Below are 20,464 nucleotides of genomic sequence, written 5' to 3'. Positions count from 1 at the left end.
ATGTTTTGAACGTGAATGATGTCTGAGGTTACCCAGATGTTTTGAACGTGAATGATGTCTGAGATTACCCAGATGTTTTGAACGTGAATGATGTCTGAGATTACCCAGATGTTTTGAACGTGGATGAAGTCTGAGATTACCCAGATGTTTTGAACGTGGATGATGTCTGAGATTACCCAGATGTTTTGAACGTGAATGATGTCTGAGATTACCCAGATGTTTTGAACGTGAATGATGTCTGAGATTACCCAGATGTTTTGAACGTGAATGATGTCTGAGATTACCCACATGTTTTAAACGTGAAATAAAAAGCTCCAGAAATGTTCCATTCCATTTTAGTTCCACAAAAAGCTCATTTCTCCTTCGTCAAGATAATCCATCCACCTGGTGAACATTGGTTCATTCAGAGATCCTCACTGAACTTCTGGAGAGAGTTTGCTGCACTGAAAGTAAAGGGGCTGAATAATTTTGCACGCCCAATTTTTCAGTTTTTGATTTGTTAAAAAAGTTTGAAATATCCAATAAATGTCGTTCCACTTCATGATTGTGTCCCACTTGTTGTTGATTCTTCACAAAAAAAATACAGTTTTATATCTTTATGTTTGAAGCCTGAAATGTGGCAAAAGGTTGCAAAGTTCAAGGGGGGCGAATACTTTCGCAAGGCACTGTATATGCAGATGATACAGTCTTATTCTCAGCTGTCTCCTCCCTGGATTTTGTGTTAAATACTCTACAACAAAGCTTTCTTAGTGTCCAACAAGCTTTCTCTGCCCTTAACCTTGTTCTGAACACCTCCAAAACAAAGGTCATGTGGTTTAGTAAGAAGAATGCCCCTCTCCCCACAGGTGTGATTACTACCTCTGAGGGTTTAGAGCTTGAGGTAGTCACCTCATACAAGTACTTGGGAGTATGGCTAGACGGTACACTGTCCTTCTCTCAGCACATATCAAAGCTGCAGGCTAAAGTTAAATCTAGACTTGGTTTCCTCTATCGTAATCGCTCCTCTTTCACCCCAGATGCCAAACTAACCCTGATTCAGATGACCATCCTACCCATGCTAGATTACGTAGACGTCATTTATAGATTGGCAGGTAAGGGTAACCTCGAGCGGTGAGATGTTCTTTACCATTCGGCCATCAGATTTGCCACCAATGCTCCTTATAGGACACATCACTGCACTCTATACTCCTCTGTAAACTGGTCATCTCTGTATACCCGTCGCAAGACCCACTGGTTGATGCTTATTTATTAAACCCTCTTAGGCCTCATTCCCCCCTATCTGAGATATCTACTGCAGCCCTCATCCTCCACATACAACACCCGTTCTGCCAGTCACATTCTGTTAAAGGTCCCCAAAGCACACACATCCCTGGGTCGCTCCTCTTTTCAGTTCTCTGCAGCTAGCGACTGGAACGAGCTGCAACAAACACTCAAACTGGACAGTTTTACCTCAATCTCTTCATTCAAAGACTCAGTAAGAGTGTCCATGATTGACAATTGTGTATTTTGTGGCTGCTTTGTGTGATGTATTGTCGTCTCTACCTTCTTGCCCTTTGTGCTGTTGTCTGCCCAATAATTTTTGTACCCTGTTTTGTTCTGCTACCATGTTGTGTTGCTACCATGTTGTGTTGCTACCATGTTGTGTTGCTACCATGTTGTGTTGCTACCATGTTGTGCTGCTACCATGTTGTGCTGCTACCATGTTGTGCTGCTACCATGTTGTGCTGCTACCGTGTTGTGTTGCTACCATGTGCTGCTGCCATGCTGTGTTGTCATGTGTTGCTGCCTTGGTATGTTGTTGTCTTAGGTCTCTCTTTATGTAGTGTTGTGGTGTCTCTCTTTATGTAGTGTTGTGGTCTCTCTTTATGTAGTGTTGTGGTGTCTCTCTTTATGTAGTGTTGTGGTGTCTCTCTTTATGTAGTGTTGTGGTGTCTCTCTTTATGTAGTGTTGTGGTGTCTCTCTTTATGTAGTGTTGTGGTGTCTCTCTTTATGTAGTGTTGTGGTGTCTCTCTTGTTGTGATGTGTGTTTTGTCCTATATTTATATTGTATTTATGTCTTTAATTCTTTAATCCCAGGCCCCGTCCCCGCAGGAGGCCTTTTGGTAGGCCGTCATTGTAAATAAGAATTTGTTCTGAACTGACTTGCCTAAATAAATAAATACATTTCCCTAATTTGGTGTACATCCTGTCTTTAAGTTTGTGTTTTTCTTTTGTTTGCCTTCCTGGGTACATTTAGAGGGCGCTCAAGGTGGGTGTCTTTTAGGTCCCAGTTGTTGTTGCTAGTCAACTGTCAGTGGACACGAGTGTCTTTCAGAACCCCTCCTAAACCTGCACCTGTTTGGTTTTGTTTGTTGATCAGTTCTCTGTTTGAGAACAGTTCTCTGTTTGTTTTTATTTAGCTGTGGAACATAACAGTGGATTAGATTTGTCGTCAACAGTGGACCAGATCAGACTGTAATTCTAATGAATGCATAATAAACGTTTGCGTGGTTTTAATCCACTGAACAGTTGTATTGGCGTGGTTAGGATTACTCTCCCCGACACTGAAACAGAAAAACACACCACCATCTTTATGTCCTGAAGACATCTGTGGTGTATTCATTAGTTCATTAGTGTACAGTCCTTTTTTGTTTTGCTTCTGATTCCCTCTTGGTTGGTTCCTTTATCCTCAGATGGAGATGTTGCCATTTCACTCAGTTGCCTCTCTACTGAAGGAGACCCAGGTGTGCTGGTGGTGGGACAGAACAAGGGGGACGGCTGTCCGTCCTCCAGGTGTTTATTAGGAAAAGTTGATATACACAATTTGAATACACAACATTTTAGGAAATTTAAAATAACTGTGGATATCTGTTGTTGCCTCTAGGCTTCGCCCCTACAGGTCAGTCCTCCTTAATCTTCCTGGTTGTGAACCTCCGCACGCACAGCGATAAGCACTTTAACGTCATCATGACAACGGCCGTCGCAGCGACGATCAACAGGCCAATCACATCCAAGCTGTGGTACTGGAACCAGTTGAGGTCGTGGGCGGCGGCTCTCAGGTGGCCTGCCCCTTTGTGGCGCATCACAAACTCTGTCCAATAGGCAGAGAGCTCCAGGGGGTCCACTGGTTGGTCCTTGTGAATGGCTGAGAGCTTCAGCACACTGGACTTATACCTGTAGAAAGACACACCATGGCCCGATTACCAACCGGGGAAAATCCCCAGGAGCCTCGACCTCCAGAGGGCCCCAACTCATTTAGTTATAGTGTTTGATACACACACATATTATGCAGATGTTATTGCAGGTGCAGAAAAACGCTTGTGTTCCAACACTGCAGTAATAATACCTAACAACGTACAACAAATCCCCAAAATAAAAAGAAAGGAATTAAGAAATATCAGAACGAACAATGTCAGAGTCTGGAATATAAATATATAGTGGTGTGTATAGACAGAATAGAAAAGGTGTGGACAGCAGTAGTTAAATAGGATGGACCATGACTAGAATACAGTATATACATTGAACAACAATATAGACCTCTGACCGTCTCACCCACTCCTCTGACCGTCTCACCTGGGGTTGTTGACAACCTCGTCCAGCGCCTGTAGCAGCGTTTCCACTGTGATATGGTTAATATCCAGGACCACGCCCACTCCCTTACTGGCCAATCGCTGAGCGTTGTCAGGTTGGTCGCCAAACAACGGCAGCATCACCATGGGAACGGCGTGACACACACCCTCGTACAGACCATGGGTCCCGCTGTGGGTCAGGAAGGCCCGTGCACCATGGTGAGCTAACACACACAGATCAGAAAGACAGATCAGACAGACAGATCAGACAGACGGAAAGACGGACAGACAGGACAGACGGACAGACGGACAGACAGATCAGACAGACGGACAGACGGACAGACGGACAGACGGACAGACAGATCCTGGCACATTTTGCATTTATATGTTGTATTTATATGATGCAGATCATTCTGAGGGATCCACTTCATCATCTGTCTGTTCTAGATCTACGTACCCAGCAGATCATTCTGAGGGATCCACTTCATCATCTGTCTGTTCTAGATCTACGTACCCAGCAGATCATTCTGAGGGATCCACTTCATCATCTGTCTGTTCTAGATCTACGTACCCAGCAGATCATTCTGAGGGATCCACTTCATCATCTGTCTGTTCTAGATCTACGTACCCAGCAGATCATTCTGAGGGATCCACTTCATCATCTGTCTGTTCTAGATCTACGTACCCAGCAGATCATTCTGAGGCATCCAATTCCTCATCTGTCTGTTCTAGATCTACGTACCCAACAGATCATTCTGAGGGATCCACTTCATCATCTGTCTGTTCTAGATCTACGTACCCAGCAGATCATTCTGAGGCATCCAATTCCTCATCTGTCTGTTCTAGATCTACGTACCCAGCAGATCATTCTGAGGGATCCACTTCATCATCTGTCTGTTCTAGATCTACGTACCCAACAGATCATTCTGAGGGATCGACTTCATCATCTGTCTGTTCTAGATCTACGTACCCAACAGATCATTCTGAGGGATCCACTTCATCATCTGTCTGTTCTAGATCTACGTACCCAGCAGATCATTCTGAGGCATCCAATTCCTCATCTGTCTGTTCTAGATCTACGTACCCAGCAGATCATTCTGAGGGATCCACTTCATCATCTTCACGTTGTCTGGAACGTTGCCAGGAACAGGCCCAGAGTACCGCCACAGGACCTACACACACACACACACACACACACACACACACACACACACACACACACACACACACACACACACACACACACACACACACACAGGTTAGTTGACGGTATCTTAGTGTGAGGGTCTGACTGTGTTTACCTTCTGTGGTATGAGGGTGAAGGCCTGTAGGAAGATGTGAGTGATGTCTTCTGGTAGAGACGCCACCATGGAGCCCAGAGAGAACACCATGAAGCCATGTTCCCCTGACACCCACTGCTCCAGCTCCTACACACACACACACACACACACACACACACACACAGACACACACACACACACACAGAGTTAATATAGCAAATTCAATTAGCCGACAGCAAGAGCATTTTAACCCTTCGTCAGCACAGTGTTTTGGACCAATCAACAAGCACACTCACTCACCTGTGGCAGAGGGTTCCTGACATGGCAGTTGATCCCTCCCACCAGCACCATATTAGGCATGAGGGGGCGAGGAAACTCCAGTGTAAAGTCATACCTTAGATTAACAACAAAATGTCATGTTGGAGAGCGTGCAGGGGAACTGCAGTCGTACCTTAGCAACCAGAATGTGTGTGCAGGGGAACTGCAGTCGTACCTTAGCAACCAGAATGTGTGTGCAGGGGAACTGCAGTCGTACCTTAGCAACCAGAATGTGTGTGTAGGGGAACTGCAGTTGTACCTTAGCAACCAGAGGGCGGTGTCTGCCAGTACCTCGGCCACACCCACATCCTCTCCCAGGAAGCGATTGGCCAGCTGGTCAAAGCGCAAGTACAGCAGACGGCATAGCAACGGCTCCACCAGACTCACCTATAGAACCAGATGAAGAAGGCATGTTTGTGGTTTGTATTAATGAGTGAGTGAGTGTGAATGAGTGAGTGAGTGTGAATGAGTGAGTGAGTGTGAATGAGTGAGTGTAAATGAGTGTGAATGAGTGAGTGTGAATGAGTGTGTGTGAATGAGTGTGTGTGAATGAGTGACTGAATGTGAATGAGTGAGTGAGTGAGTGAGTGAGTGTGAATGAGTGAGTGTAAATGAGTGTGAATGAGTGAGTGTGAATGAGTGTGTGTGAATGAGTGTGTGTGAATGAGTGAGTGAATGTGAATGAGTGAGTGAGTGAGTGAGTGAGTGAGTGAGTGAGTGAGTGTAAATGAGTGTGAATGAGTGAGTGTGAATGAGTGTGTGTGAATGAGTGTGTGTGAATGAGTGAGTGAATGTGAGTGAATGAGTGAGTGAGTGAGTGAGTGAGTGTGAATGAGTGAGTGAGTGTGAATGAGTGAGTGTGAATGAGTGAGTGTGAATGAGTGAGTGTGAATGAGTGAGTGTAAATGAGTGTGAGTAAATGAGTGTGAATGAATGAGTGTGAATGAGTGAGTGAGTGTGAATGAGTGAGTGAGTGTGAATGAGTGAGTGAGTGAGTGAGTGTGAGTGTGAATGAGTGAGTGTAAATGAGTGTGAATGAGTGAGTGTGAATGAGTGTGTGTGAATGAGTGAGTGAATGTGAATGAGTGAGTGAGTGAGTGAGTGAGTGAGTGTGAATGAGTGAGTGAGTGTGAATGAGTGAGTGAGTGAGTGAGTGAGTGTGAATGAGTGAGTGTGAATGCGTGAGTGTGAATGAGTGACTGAGTGTGAATGAGTGAGTGAATGTAAATGAGTGTGAGTGAATGTGAATGAGTGAGTGTGTGTGAATGAATGAGTGTGAATGAATGAGTGTGAATGAATGAGTGTGAATGAGTGAGTGTGAATGAGTGAGTGAATGTGAATGAGTGTGAATGAATGAATGAATGAGTGTGAATGAATGAATGAATGAGTGTAAATGAATGAGTGTGAATGAGTGAGTGAATGTGAATAAGTCCATGTACAGTTGAAGTCAGTAGTTTACATACACCTTAACCGAATACATTTCAACTCAGTTTGTAAGGGGTGTGTACTGACGGCAGGGAGGTCAGGAGAGCCACCAGTCTCTATACTACCAGCAGTCTCTATACTACCAGCAGTCTCTATACTACCAGCAGTCTCTATACTACCAGCAGTCTCTATACTACCAGCAGTCTCTATACTACCACCAGTCTCTATACTACCAGCAGTCTCTATACTACCAGCAGTCTCTATACTACCACCAGTCTCTATACTACCAGCAGTCTCTATACTACCAGCAAAAACACATAAAACCACCGGAATCAGAACAAACAATCAAATGGGCACAAAACCCGTCGCACACCAGCTAAACGTGCATATGCACTTACAATAAACAATTCCGGGCAAGGACATGGGGGGAACAGAGGGTTAAATACACAACATGTAATGAGGGAATTGGAACCAGGTGTGTGGGAAGACAAGACAAAACAAATGGAAAATGAAAAGTGGATGGATGATGGCTAGAAGACCGGCGACGCCGACTGCCGAACGCCGCCCGAACAAGGAGAGGAACTGACTTCGGCGGAAGTCGTGACACAGTTTTTCACGTCCTGACATTTAATCCTAGTAAAAATTCCCTGTCTTAGGTCAGTTAGGATCACCACTTTATTTTAAGAATGTGAAATGTCATAGAATGATTTATTTCATCGCGCCCAGGCTCTGTCGTAACCGGCCGCGACCGGGAGGTCCGTGGGGCGACGCACAATTGGCCTAGCGTCGCCCGGGTTAGGGAGGGCTTGGTCGGTAGGGGTGTCCTTGTCTCATCGCTCACCAGCGACTCCTGTGGCGGGCTGGGCGCAGTGTACGCTAGCCAAGGTGGCCAGGTGCACGGTGTTTCCTCCGGCGCATTGGTGCGGCTGGCTTCCGGGTTGGATGTGCGCTGTGTTAAGAAGCAGTGCGGCTTGGTTGGGTTGTGTATCGGAGGACGCATGACTTTCAACCTTCGTCTCTCCCGAGCCCGTACGGGAGTTGTAGCGATGAGACAAGATAGTAGCTACTACAACAATTGGATACCACGAAATTGGGGAGAAAAAGGGGTAAAATTCAAAAAAAAAAAAAAAAAAAGAATGATTTATTTCAGCTTTAATTTCTTTCATCACATTTCCAGTGGATCAGAAGTTTACATGCACTCAATTAGTATTTGGTAGCATTGCCTTAAAATTCTTTAACTTAACATGCTTTTTCAGTTCTGCCCACAAATGTTCTATAGGATTGAGGTCAGGGCTTTGTGATGGCCACTCCAATACCTTGACTTTGTTGTCCTTGAGCCATTTTGCCACAACTTTGTAAGCATGCTTGGGGTCATTGTCCATTTGGAAGACCCATTTGCAACCAAGCTTTAACTTCCTGACTGATGTCTTGAGATGTTGCTTCAATATATCCACATCATTTTCCTGCCTCATGATGCCATCTATTTTGTGAAGTGCACCAGTCCCTCCTGCAGCAAAGCACCCCCACAACATGATGTTGCCACCCCCGTGCTTCAGGGTTGGGATGGTGCTCTTAGGCTTGCAAGCCTCCCCCTTTATCCTCCAAACATAACGGTGGTCATTATGGCCAAACAGTTCTATTTTTGTTTCACCAGACCAGAGGACATTTCTCCAACAAGTATGATCTTCGTCCCCATGTGCAGTTGCAAACCGTAGTCTGGCTTTTTTATGGCGGTTTTGCAGTAGTGTCTTCTTCCTTGTTGAGCGGCCTTTCAGATTATGTCGATACAGGACTCGTTTTACTGTGGATATAGATACTTTTGTACCGGTTTCCTCTAGCATCTTCACAAGGTCCTTTGCTGTTGTTCTGGGATTAATTTGCACTTTTCGCACCAAAGTACGTTCATCTCTAGGAGACAGAACGCATCTCCTTCCTGAGCGGTATGACGGCTGCGTGGTCCCATGGTGTTTATACCTGCGTACTATTGTTTGTACAAATGAATGTGGTACCTTCAGGCGTTTGGAAATTCCTCCCAAGGATGAACCAGACTTGTGGAGGTCTATCATTTTTATGGCTGATTTCTTTTGATTTTACAATGATGTCAAGCAAAGAGGCACGGAGTTTGAAGGTAGGCCTTGAAATACATACACATGTACACCTCCAATTGACTCAAATTATGTCAATTAGCCTATCAGAAGCTTCTAAAGCCATGACATCATTTTCTGGAATTTTCCAAGTTGTTTAAAGGCACAGTCAACTTAGTGTATGTGAAATTCTGACCCACTTGAATTGTGATACAGTGAATTATAAGTGAAATAATCTGTCTGTAAACAATTGTTGGAAAAATGACCTGTGTCATGCACAAAGTAGATGTCCTAACCAACTTACCAAAACTATAGTTTGTTAACAAGAAATTTGTGGAGTGGTTGAAAAACGAGTTTTAATGACTCCAACCTAAGTGTATGTAAACTTCCGACTTCAACTGGTTGTGTCATGTGTGTTTTAAAAAAAAGTTTACCTTTATTTAACTTGGCAAGTCAGTTAAGAACAAATTCTTATTTTTATTGACGGCCAGTTAACAGTGGGTTAACTGCCTTGTTCTGCGGCAGAACAACAGATTTGAACCTTGTCAGCTCTGGGATTTGAATTTACAACCTTTCGGTTACTGGCCCAACACTCTAACCACTAGGCTACCCTGCTGCCCAGGGTGTGTGTGTGTGTGTGTGCATGCATGTGCAGTGTGTGTGCGTAAGGTCTTGCATGCAGTCGTGTGCGTGTCCTCACCAGTACATTGCCCACCCTTTGTGGAAAGCTCATGCTATGTGTGTATTTGGTGAAGAAGCGTGGAACGTAAGATGGAGGAGAAGGGCAGGCGGCTGAGGCCAGGTCCAGACCACAGGGTATCCCTCTGAGCAGACACACAGACGGAACGCCCAGACGCCTGGCTATCAGACTGCCTGTAGGGACCAGCGGGTCGGTCAACACTGCATCAAAACCCTGGAGAGAGAGGGAAGGATGGAGAGAGGGAGAGAGAGAGAAGGAGGGAAGGAGAGAGGGAGAGAGAGGGAATGAGAGGGAGAGAGGGAAGGAGAGGGAGAGGGAGAGAGGGAAGGAGAGGGGGAGATAGAGAGGGAGAGAAGGAAGGAAGGAGAGAGGGGGAGAGAGGGAGGGAAGGAGAGAGGGGGAGAGAGAGAGAGAGGTGGAGAGAGGGAGGGAAGGAGAGAGTGAGAGAGGGAGGGAATTAGAGAGGGGGAGAGAGGGAGGGAAGGAGAGAGAGAGAGAGAAGGAGGTAAGGAGGAGGAACACACAAGCTCACATGACCTCTCTCTCACACACACACACACACACACACACACACACACACACACACACACACACACACACACACACACACACACACACACACACACACACACACACACTGGCCTGACTGACCTGCTGTTCCAGAGATGTGATTAGTGTGGTGTTGAACAGCAGACTCTCAGCAGTAGTCAGTATGAAGGAGCTGACATTCTGGATATTAGCCATGCGTTGAGTCATCCGCTCCACTAGGGGCAGTGTGGCAGCACGCAGGTTATCTGCATGCTTGTCCATCAGCATGTCCACTGTCTCCTGGCCGTATGGGACAGGATATGACACAGTCCTGCAGTTGCTGCTGGGGCCCAGACGCATGCTCACCTCGGGGATCACCACGGTAACCTGGTGTCCACGGCGACCCATCTCCTCGGCGATGGCCTTAACCCCCACCCAGTGGCTTCCGTCCATCGGTATTACCAGCAGACGGCCCACGGAACCAGTCGGACCACCGACGCCAGTTCCATCATTACCAGTATCAACGGTTTGACCAATTACAATCTCAGGGCTACTAGTGTCATCACTAGTTCCACTAGTATCACCAGTTAAATGGTCTGCTCTACCAGGTGAACCATTCTCTATACTACCACCCCTAGTCTCTATACTACCACCCCTAGTCTCTATACTACCACCACTAGTCTCTATACTACCACCACCATTCTCTATACTACCACCACTAGTCTCTATACTACCACCAGTCTCTACACTACCACCACTAGACTCTATACTACCACCAGTCTCTATACTACCACCACTAGTCTCTATACTACCACCAGTCTCTATACTACCACCACTAGTCTCTATATTACCACCACGACTATCACTAGTCTCTATCCTACCACCACTCTGCCCCAGGGCTGAGGCACATACCCACAACAGGCACATACCCACAACTGCTGTTACCCCCATATCTCTCTCTCTCTCTCTCTCTCTCTCTCTCTCTCTCTCTCTCTCTCGTCACTACAAGATAAATGAGAACCTTTCTTGACTGTCTTCTTGTGTTCTTGTCATGTGTCTCCTTATTAAATATCCTTTGTCTTTCTCCCTCTCTCATTTACTCTGCTTCCTAATCTCTCTTGGACTGGATTGTTCTGAATTCCTCTGTGTGTGTCACAGGAGACTGCTGAGGGAATAACAGCTCATAATAAGGTCTGGAATGGAGCGAATGGAATTGCATTAGGCCATGTGTTTGATGTATTTCAAATAAAATAATACAACAGGTGTAGTAGACCTTACAGTGAAATGCTGAATACAACAGGTAGACCTGTAGACTTACGAGCCCCTAACCAACAGTGCAGTTCCAAAAAATACAGATAAATAACAAGAGATTAAAGTAACAAGTAATTAAAGAGCAGCAGTAAAATAACAAATACAGGGGGGTACAGAGTCAATGTGGAGGCTATATGCAGGGGGTACCAGTACAGAGTCAATGTGGAGACTATATGCAGGGGGTACCGGTACAGAGTCAATGTGGAGGCTATATACAGGGGGTACCGGTACAGAGTCAATGTGGAGGCTATATACAGGGGGTACCGGTACAGAGTCAATGTGGAGACTATATGCAGGGGGTACCGGTACAGAGTCAATGTGGAGGCTATATACAGGGTATTACGGTACAGAGTCAATGTGGAGGCTATATACAGGGGGTACCGGTACAGAGTCAATGTGGAGGCTATATACAGGGTGTTACGGTACAGAGTCAATTTGGAGGCTATATACAGGGGGTACCGGTACAGAGTCAATGTGGAGGCTATATACAGGGTATTACGGTACAGAGTCAATGTGGAGGCTATATACAGGGGGTACTGGTACAGAGTCAATGCGGAGGCTATATACATGGGGTACCGGTACAGAGTCAATGTGGAGGCCATATACAGGGGGTACTGGTACAGAGTCAATGTGGAGGCTATATACAGGGTATTACGGTACAGAGTCAATGTGGAGGCTATATACAGGGGGTACCGGTACAGAGTCAATGTGGAGGCTATATACAGGGTATTACGGTACAGAGTCAATGTGGAGGCTATATACAGGGGGTACCGGTACAGAGTCAATGTGGAGGCTATATACAGGGTATTACGGTACAGAGTCAATGTGGAGGCTATATACAGGGTATTACGGTACAGAGTCAATGTGGAGGCTATATACAGGGGGTACCGGTACAGAGTCAATGTGGAGACTATATGCAGGGGGTACCGGTACAGAGTCAATGTGGAGGCTATATACAGGGGGTACCGGTACAGAGTCAATGTGGAGACTATATGCAGGGGGTACCGGTACAGAGTCAATGTGGAGGCTATATACAGGGGGTACCGGTACAGAGTCAATGTGGAGGCTATATACAGGGGGTACCGGTACAGAGTCAATGTGGAGGCTATATACAGGCGGTACCGGTACAGAGTCAATGTGGAGACTATATGCAGGGGGTACCGGTACAGAGTCAATGTGTGGGGGCACCGGTTAGTTCAGGTAATATCTACATGTAGGTAGAGTTAATTAAAGTGACTATGCATAGATGACAACAGAGAGTGGCAGTGGTGTGGAGAGGGGAGGGGTGGGGGGGAAATTAAAATAGCCATTTGACTAGGTAGCCATTTGACGAGATGTTCAGGAGTCTTATGGTTTGGGGTGTAGAAGCTGTTTAGAAGCCTCTTGGACCTAGACTTGGCACTCTGGTACCGCTTGCCGTGCGGTACCAGAGTATAGAGGTGCTCGATGGCAGCAAGCTTGGCCCCAGTGATGGACTGGGCACTTCGCACTACCCTCTGTAGTGCCTTGCGGTCGGAAGCCGAGCAGTTGTCGTACCAGGCAGTGATGCAACTAGTCAGGATGCTCTCAATGGTGCAGCTGTAGAACCTTTTGAGGATCTGAGGGCCCATGTCAAATCTTTTCAATCTCCTGAGGGGGAAAAGGTTTTGTCGTGCCCTCTTCACAACTGTCATGGTGTTTGGACCATGTTAGTTTGTTGGTGACGTGGACACAAAGGAACTTGAAGCTCTCAGCCTGCTCCACTGCAGCCCTGTCGATGAGAAAGAGGGCGTACTCTGGTTCTCCTTTTCCTGTAGTCCACGATCATCTCCTTTGTCTTGATCACGTTGAGAGAGAGATTGTTGGCCTAGCACCTCACGGTGAGGTCACTGACCTCCTCCCTATAGGCTGTCTCACACCGCGGCTGGATTAACAAGAAGTTAAGCTTTATTTTGACATATTGCATGTGTATTTTCAAGAATGTTAAATATCTACAATTCTGTAGTTTGAATTTGACGCCCTTCACTGGATGTTGGTCAGGTGGGACGGTAACTTCCCATCTAGCCTAGAGAGGTTAATGATGGTGTTGGAGTCGTGCTTGGCCGTGCAGTCATGATTGAACAGGGAGTACAGAAGGGGACTGAGCACGCACCCCTGAGGGGCCTCCATGTTGAGGATCACCGTGGCGGATGTGTTGTTATCTACCCTTACCACCTGGGGGGTGGCCCATCAGGAAGTCCAGGATCCAGTTGCAGAGGGAGGTGTTTAGTCCCAGGGTCCTTAGCTTAGTGATGAGCTTTGAGGGTACTATGGTGTTGAACGCTGAGCTGTAGTCACAGCATTCTCACATAGGTGTTCCTTTTGTCCAGGTGTGAAAGGGCAGTGTGGAGTGCAATAGAGACTGTATCATCTGTGGATCTGTTTGGGTGGTATGCAAATTGGAGTGCGTCTAGTGTTTCTGGGATAATGGTGTTGATGTGAGCCATTACCAGCCTTTCAAAGCACTTCATGGCTACAGACGTGAGTGCTACGGGTCAGTAGTCATTTAGGCAGGTTACCTTAGTGTTCTTGGGCACAGGCACTATGGTGGTCTGCTTGAAACATGTTGGTTTTACAGACTCGGACAGGGAGAGGTTGAAAATGTCAGTGAAGACACTTGCTAGTTGGTCAGCGCATGTTCGCAGTACATGTCCTGGTAATCTGTCTGGCCCCACAGTCTTGTGAATGTTGACCTGTCTAAAGGTCTTATTCACATCGGCTGCGGAGAGTGTGATCACACAGTCGTCCGGAACAGCTGGTGTTCTCATGCATGTTTCAATGAAGCTGTGCTTCCCTTTGTAGTCTGTAATGGTTTGCAAGCCTGCCACATCCGACGAGCATCAGAGCCGCTGTTGTAAGACTCGATCTTAGTCCTGTATTGGCACTTTGCCTGTTTGATGGTTCGTCTGAGTGCATTTGATACCATTCCACTAATTCCACCCCAGCCATTACCACGAGCCCGTCCTGTGATGTGTGTGTGTCTGAAGGCAAGGTCCTCTCAGTAATGTAAATAATGTGTGTAGTTGGCAGCTTATCCTGTACTTTACAGGGGGGTTATCATTATAAAACACACAAACACACACACACACACACACACACACACACACACACACACACACACACACACACTGAGCTGTAAGAGCTGGGGTAAAGGTCAGAATGACTATCAGAGGTAAATTCAATTTATAAAGGGATTTATTGGCATAGGAAACATATGTTAACATTGCCAAAGCAAGTGAAGTAGATAATAAACAAAAGTGAAATAAACAGTAAACATTACACTCACAGAAGTTCCAAAAGAATAAAGACATTTCAAATGTCATATTATGTCTTTATACGGTGTTGTAACGACGTGCAAAGTTAAACAACCACCCAAGTATAAAAGGGAAAATTAATCAACATAAATATAGGTTGTATTTACAATGGTGTTTGTTCTTCACTGGTTGGCCTTTTCTTGTGGCAACAGGTCACACATCTTGCTGCTGTGATGCACACGGTGGTATTTCACCCAGTAGATACGGGAAATGATCAAAATTGGATTTGTTTTCTAATTCTTTGTGGATCTGTGTAATCTGAGGTAAATATGTATCTCTAATATGGTCATACATTTGGCAGGAGGTCAGAAAGTGCAGCTCAGTTTCCACCTCATTTTGTGGGCAGTGTGCACATAGCCTGTCTTCTCTTGAGAGCCAGGTCTGCCTACTGCGGCCTTTCTCAATAGCAAGGCTATGCTCACTGAGTCTGTACATAGTCAAAGCTTTCCTTAATTTTGAGTCAGTCACAGTGGTCAGGTATTCTGCCACTGTGTACTCTCTGTTTAGGGCCAAATATCATTCTAGTTTTCTCAGTTTTTTTGTTAATTCTTTCCAATGTGTCAAGTAATTATCTTTTTGTTTTCTAATGATTTGGTTGTGTAATAGTGGGGGTTGGGCCTGTTGCAGGATGGGGCTTGGGGGGGGGGGTGTAATAGTGGGGGTTGGGCCTGTTGCAGGATGGGGCTTGGGCCTATTGCTATTCTCACAGCCTGGGCATATGTCCTGCTGTCATGTTGAGGTCCTTGCCGCAGGGGCGGGGGGCATGGGGTGGGCATAGGTATGATATGGGGGGGCCTATATAGGGTGTGGCCAGGGTTTGCTCGGGGTGGCCTTAGCTGGTTGGGGTGTGGCTGGTGATGCTTTGGTCTGGGTATAGGTCCTCTTGGCGTGGGTTCTCTCGGTGCAGGTCCTTCCGGAGGTTGTCTCGCTGTTCTGGGAGGGTGTCTCGTTGGTCTGGGAGGGTGTCTCGCTGGTCTGGGAGGGTGTCTCGTTGGTCTGGGAGGGTGTCTCGCTGGTCTGGGAGGGTGTCTCGCTGGTTTGGGAGGGTGTCTCGTTGGTCTGGGAGGGTGTCTCGCTGGTCTGGGAGGGTGTCTCGCTGGTCTGGGAGGGTGTCTCGCTGGTCTGGGAGGGTGTCTCGCTGGTCTGGGAGGGTGTCTTGTTGGTCTGGGAGGGTGTCTCGCTGGTCTGGGAGGGTGTCTCGCTGGTCTGGGAGTGTGTCCGTTGCTCTGTTGACACAAAAATGCCACAACCAAAATCTGTCTGTCTGCATGGAGAGTCTCCCCAATGAATGGGGAAGAGGTGCATTTATCCTGGGACACACCCGAGCCCAGACAGAGTGGGAGGGTCGTCACACCTCAAGGAAGTGATTGTTGTATATTGTTGATCAATATAGTTTAGCCACTTTGTGTTTCGGAAAAAGTTTATCCTCGTGAAATGTATTTCCCATTTGAGTCAATGAGGAGCACAATCTCTGGCTTTTGTGGTTGTCAGCAGGGCTATCGGGGGAGCTGACAGGGGGGCTGTTGGGTTGGTGGGTCCTGTGTTGTCTGTCCCATTGCGGTGTTGAGGTTGTGGTCCGGGCATGTGGTGGGCTGTTCTGCTGGCTGCTCTTCACTCTGTCAGCTTTGTCACCTCGTCCTTCAGTACCATCATTCATTTGATTGGATGATGGAGCCAGAGAGGATGACTGCTGTAAAAAATTTGTAAAAAATGGATGAGTGGACAGATTATTTAGTCTAATGTATGAGCATTCGTTCTTGGCGCCTGAGGGGAAGGCTGCCGTCTTATTGGCTCTGAACCAAGCATACTATTTTGTTTGTTTTTTCATGTTGTTTGTAACTTGTTTTGTACATAGTGTTGCTGCTACTGTCTCTTATGACCGAAAAGTGCTTCTGGACATCAGAACAGCGATTACTCACCTCGAATTGGACGAAGAATTTTCTTTCATTAGTCGGACAGGAAGGATACACTCCAGACGCCCTCATCCCGTCATTTGCAGCAGAAAGAAACTGAGATTTTGCGGAAAGAGATCAGGGTGCCTTGTAAGGATCAGACAACGAATGGCTAATCTGCCTTTGCCTTCCGTCTTGCTAGCTAACATTCAATCGCTGGAAAATAAATTGGACAAACTGAAAGCACATATATCCTACCAACGGGACATTAAAAACTGTAATGTCTTATGTTTCACCGAGTCGTGGCTGAACGACGACATTAATAACATACAGCTGGCTGGTTATACACTCTATCGGCAGGACAGAACAGCAGCCTCTGGTAAAGACACGGGGCGGGGGCCTGTGCATATTTGGGAACAACAGCTGGTGCACGATATCTAAGGAAGTCTCAAGGTTTTGCTCGCCTGAGGTAGAGTATCTCATGATAAGCTGTAGACCACACTATCTACCTAGAGAGTTTTCATCTATATTTTTCGTAGCTGTCTACATACCACCACAGACCGATGCTGGCACTAAGACCACACTCAATGAGATGTATTCCACCATAAGCAAACAGGAAAACGCTCATCCAGAGGCGGCGCTCCTAGTGGCCGTGGACTTTAATGGAGGGAAACTTAAATCAGTTTTATCTCATTTCTACCAGTATTTAAAATTTGCAACCAGAGGGAAAAAAAACTCTAGACCACCTTTACTCTACACACAGAGATGTGTACAAAGCTCTCCCTCACCCTTCATTTGGCAAATCTGACACCCGCCCTCCATATCCTCCTGATTCCTGCTTACAAGCAGAAATTAATGCAGGAAGCACCAGTGACACGGTCTATAAAAAAGTGGTCAGATGAAGCAGATGCTAAACTACAGGACTGTTTTGCTATCACAGACTGGAATATGTTCTGGGATTACTCCGCATTGAGGAGTACACCACATCAGTCACTGGCTTCATCAATAAGTGCATCAATGATGTCGTCCCAACAGTGACTGTACGTACATACCCCAACCAGAAGCCATGGATTACAGGAAACATTCACACTGAGCTAAAGGGTAGAGCTGCCGCTTTCAATCCCGCTATGCACTCCAACGAACCATAAAACAGGCAAAGCATCAATACAAGACTAAGATCGAATCGTACGACACTGGCTCCGATGCTCGTCGGATGTGGCAGGGCTTGCAAACTTTTACAGACTACAAAGGGAAGCACAGCCGAGAGCTGCCCAGTGACACGAGGATACCAGACGAGCTAAACAACTTCTATGCTCGCTTCGAGGCAAATAACACTGAAACATACATGAGAGTATCAGCTGTTCCGGATGACTGTGTGATCAAGCTATCCGCAGCTGATGTGAGTAAGACCTTTAAACAGGTCAACATTCACAAGGCCGCAGGGCCAGATGGATTACCAGGACGTGTACACAAAGAATGTACTGACCAACTAGCAAGTGTCTTCACTGACATTTTCAACATCTCCCTGTCTGAGTCTGTAATACCAACATGTTTCAAGCAGACCACCATAGTTCCTGTTCCCAAGAACACTAAGGTAACCTGCCTAAATGACTACTTATCACTCATGTCTGTAGCCATGAAGTGCTTTGAAAGGCTGGTCATGGCTCACATCAACACCATTATCCCAGAAACACTAGACACACTCCAATTTGCATACCGCCCCAACAGATCCACAGATGATGCAATCTCTATTGCACTCCACACTGCCCTTTCACACATGGACAAAAGGAACACCTATGTGAGAATGCTATTCATTGACTACAGCTCAGCGTTCAACACCATAGTGCCCTCAAATCTCATCACTAAGCTAAGGAACCTGGGACTAAACACCTCCCTCTGCAACTGGATCCTGGACATCCTGACGGGCTTCCCCCCAGGTAACAACACATCCGCCACGCTGATCCTCAACATGGGGGCCCCTCAGGGGTGAATGCTCAGTCCCCTCCTGTATTCCCTGTTCAATCATGACTGCACAGCCAGGCATGACTCCAACACCATCATTAAGTTTGCAGATGACACAACACTGGTAGGCCTGATCACCGACAACGATGAGACAGCCTATAGGGAGGAGGTCAGAGACTTGACCGTGTGGTGCAAAGAGAACAACCTCTCCCTCAACGTGATCAAGACAAAGCAGATGATTGTGGATTACAGGAAAAGGAGGACCGAGCACGCCCCCATTCAAATCTCATCGACGGGGCTGTAGTTGAGCAGGTTAAGCATTTCACTGTAAGATTGTTGTATTTGGCTTATGGGACAAATACAATTTGATTTGATTTAAGTTCGCTAACATCAGTCCTTAGAGCAGTCAGCTCTCAGACAGCAGTCCATCTCCACCTTCAACCCTTCTGGTCTTGTTGGTGCGGTGTTATTGTGCTGGTCTGTTTTGTGAGTTTGTTCTGTCTGGATTGTGTGGACCAGCTCTCTGATCTCCACCATGTCTCTCTCCAGCTCTCTGAGCTCCACCATGTCTCTCTCCAGCTCTCTGAGCTCCACCATGTCTCTCTCCAGCTCTCTGAGCTCCATCATGTCTCTCTCCAGCTCTCTGAGCTCCATCATCTCTCCACCTCTCTGAGCTCCACCATGTCGCTCTCCAGCTCCCTGAGCTCCACCATGTCTCTCTCCAGCTCTCTGAGCTCCACCATGTCTCTCTCCAGCTCTCTGAGCTCCACCATGTCTCTCTCCAGCTCTCTGAGCTCCACCATGTCTCTCTCTGAGCTCCACCATGTCTCTCTCCAGCTCTCTGAGCTCCACCATGTCTCTCTCCAGCTCTCTGAGCTCCATCATGTCTCTCTCCAGCTCTCTGAGCTCCACCATGTCGCTCTCCAGCTCCACCATGTCTCTCTCTGAGCTCCACCATGTCTCTCTCCAGCTCTCTGAGCTCCATCATCTCTCCAGCTCTCTGAGCTCCACCATGTCGCTCTCCAGCTCCACCATGTCTCTCTCTGAGCTCCACCATGTCGCTCTCCAGCTCCACCATGTCTCTCTCTGAGCTCCACCATGTCTCTCTCCAGCTCTCTGAGCTCCATCATCTCTCCAGCTCTCTGAGCTCCACCATGTCGCTCTCCAGCTCTCTGAGCTCCACCATGTCGCTCTCCAGCTCTCTGAGCTCCACCATGTCTCTCTCTGAGCTCCACTATGCCTCTCTCCAGCTCTGTGAGCTCCACTATGTCTCTCTCCAGCTCTCTGAGCTCCACCATGTCTCTCTCCAGCTCTGTGAATGTATCCTTCTCAATGATGGAGGAGCAGTGCAGTTGTGGTACCTGGGTGTGTTCAGTGCTGGGGGGTGACTATCCTTGTCTGCAGGACAGTTTGAAGAGGTGTGATCAGACTCACTCAGGATGGGGGAGTCGTCACAGAGAGAGAGAGAGAGCTTTTCCTGCTGTGCTCGCTCTTCGATCCCGTAAAAGTCCTGTTGGAACTGCGTGAGGAAGCCCTGCACCATTACTGTCCCAGACTTGTACACGTTGACAGAGGTTGTTTCAATTTCCTCAATGTCTAATATTCTGAGTTTTCACCCTGTGCCAATACCCTCTCTCTTGATTTAAGGGTAACTTACTCTTATAGCACTGTGCCATACCAGGGGATGGTCTGTGTGGAAAATTAAGTTGCTTATGGTCCCCTCTTTGTAGCAGTCAGCAAATAGTGTCTCTGGATGGTCCATGAGGAGGTTTTTTTTGTACTTATTCTGTGCAGTGTTATTTTTAATATCCATGGAGTACTGTATCACTTCACACTTCAGTGCTAAATGAAGTCGGTTCTGTCATAGCATTTTTGTAGTTATTTATTAAGCTTTATATAACAAAATTCCCTCGAGAGATTATTGTCTTTTACTTTTTTGGCTTCAGACTGAAACTCACTCAGTTTTGTGTTAGATGGTGTTTCCAGGTTCAGCTGTGTTTTTTTCTACAGATTTTGGTTTGTTAGAAGTGTTTTCTTAGTAGTAATTGTCCATTCAGGTCATTTTGTCCAAATCAAGGATTTA

General features: G+C 46.7%; 1 protein-coding gene across 1 annotated transcript; it reads right to left on the bottom strand.

Annotated features, from left to right (window-relative positions):
- Positions 1-2,733: 2,733 nt before the first annotated feature.
- Positions 2,734-11,024, bottom strand: LOC139375766 (UDP-glucuronosyltransferase 1A1-like). Its single transcript, XM_071117592.1, has 8 exons — positions 10,008-11,024; positions 9,357-9,569; positions 5,407-5,534; positions 5,130-5,223; positions 4,851-4,976; positions 4,634-4,721; positions 3,554-3,773; positions 2,734-3,154 (listed from the first exon to the last, which is right to left on the bottom strand). The coding sequence occupies exons 1-8, from the start codon at positions 10,833-10,835 to the stop codon at positions 2,881-2,883; spliced, it is 1,971 nt and encodes a 656-aa protein (XP_070973693.1). The 5' UTR covers positions 10,836-11,024; the 3' UTR covers positions 2,734-2,880.
- Between the last annotated feature and the right edge of the window lie 9,440 nt (positions 11,025-20,464).

The sequence above is a fragment of the Oncorhynchus clarkii genome, chromosome 20, assembly GCF_045791955.1.
Source record: "Oncorhynchus clarkii lewisi isolate Uvic-CL-2024 chromosome 20, UVic_Ocla_1.0, whole genome shotgun sequence".
Classification (NCBI taxonomy): Eukaryota; Metazoa; Chordata; class Actinopteri; order Salmoniformes; family Salmonidae; genus Oncorhynchus; species Oncorhynchus clarkii.
Note: the sequence above shows the minus strand (reverse complement) of the source record. Positions and strands in the feature narration are given on the sequence as shown.

Excerpts from the sequence above, each read along its gene's own strand:
- LOC139375766 (XM_071117592.1), bottom strand. The coding sequence starts at position 10,835 with ATGGGGGTAACAGCAGTTGTGGGTATGTGCCTGTTGTGGGTATGTGCC. Across the intron at positions 4,977-5,129 it reads TCAGGAACCCTCTGCCACAG|GAGCTGGAGCAGTGGGTGTC; the intron begins GTGAGTGAGTGT and ends GTGTGTGTGTAG. Across the intron at positions 3,774-4,633 it reads CCCTCAGAATGATCTGCTGG|CTCACCATGGTGCACGGGCC; the intron begins GTACGTAGATCT and ends TGTGTGTGTTAG.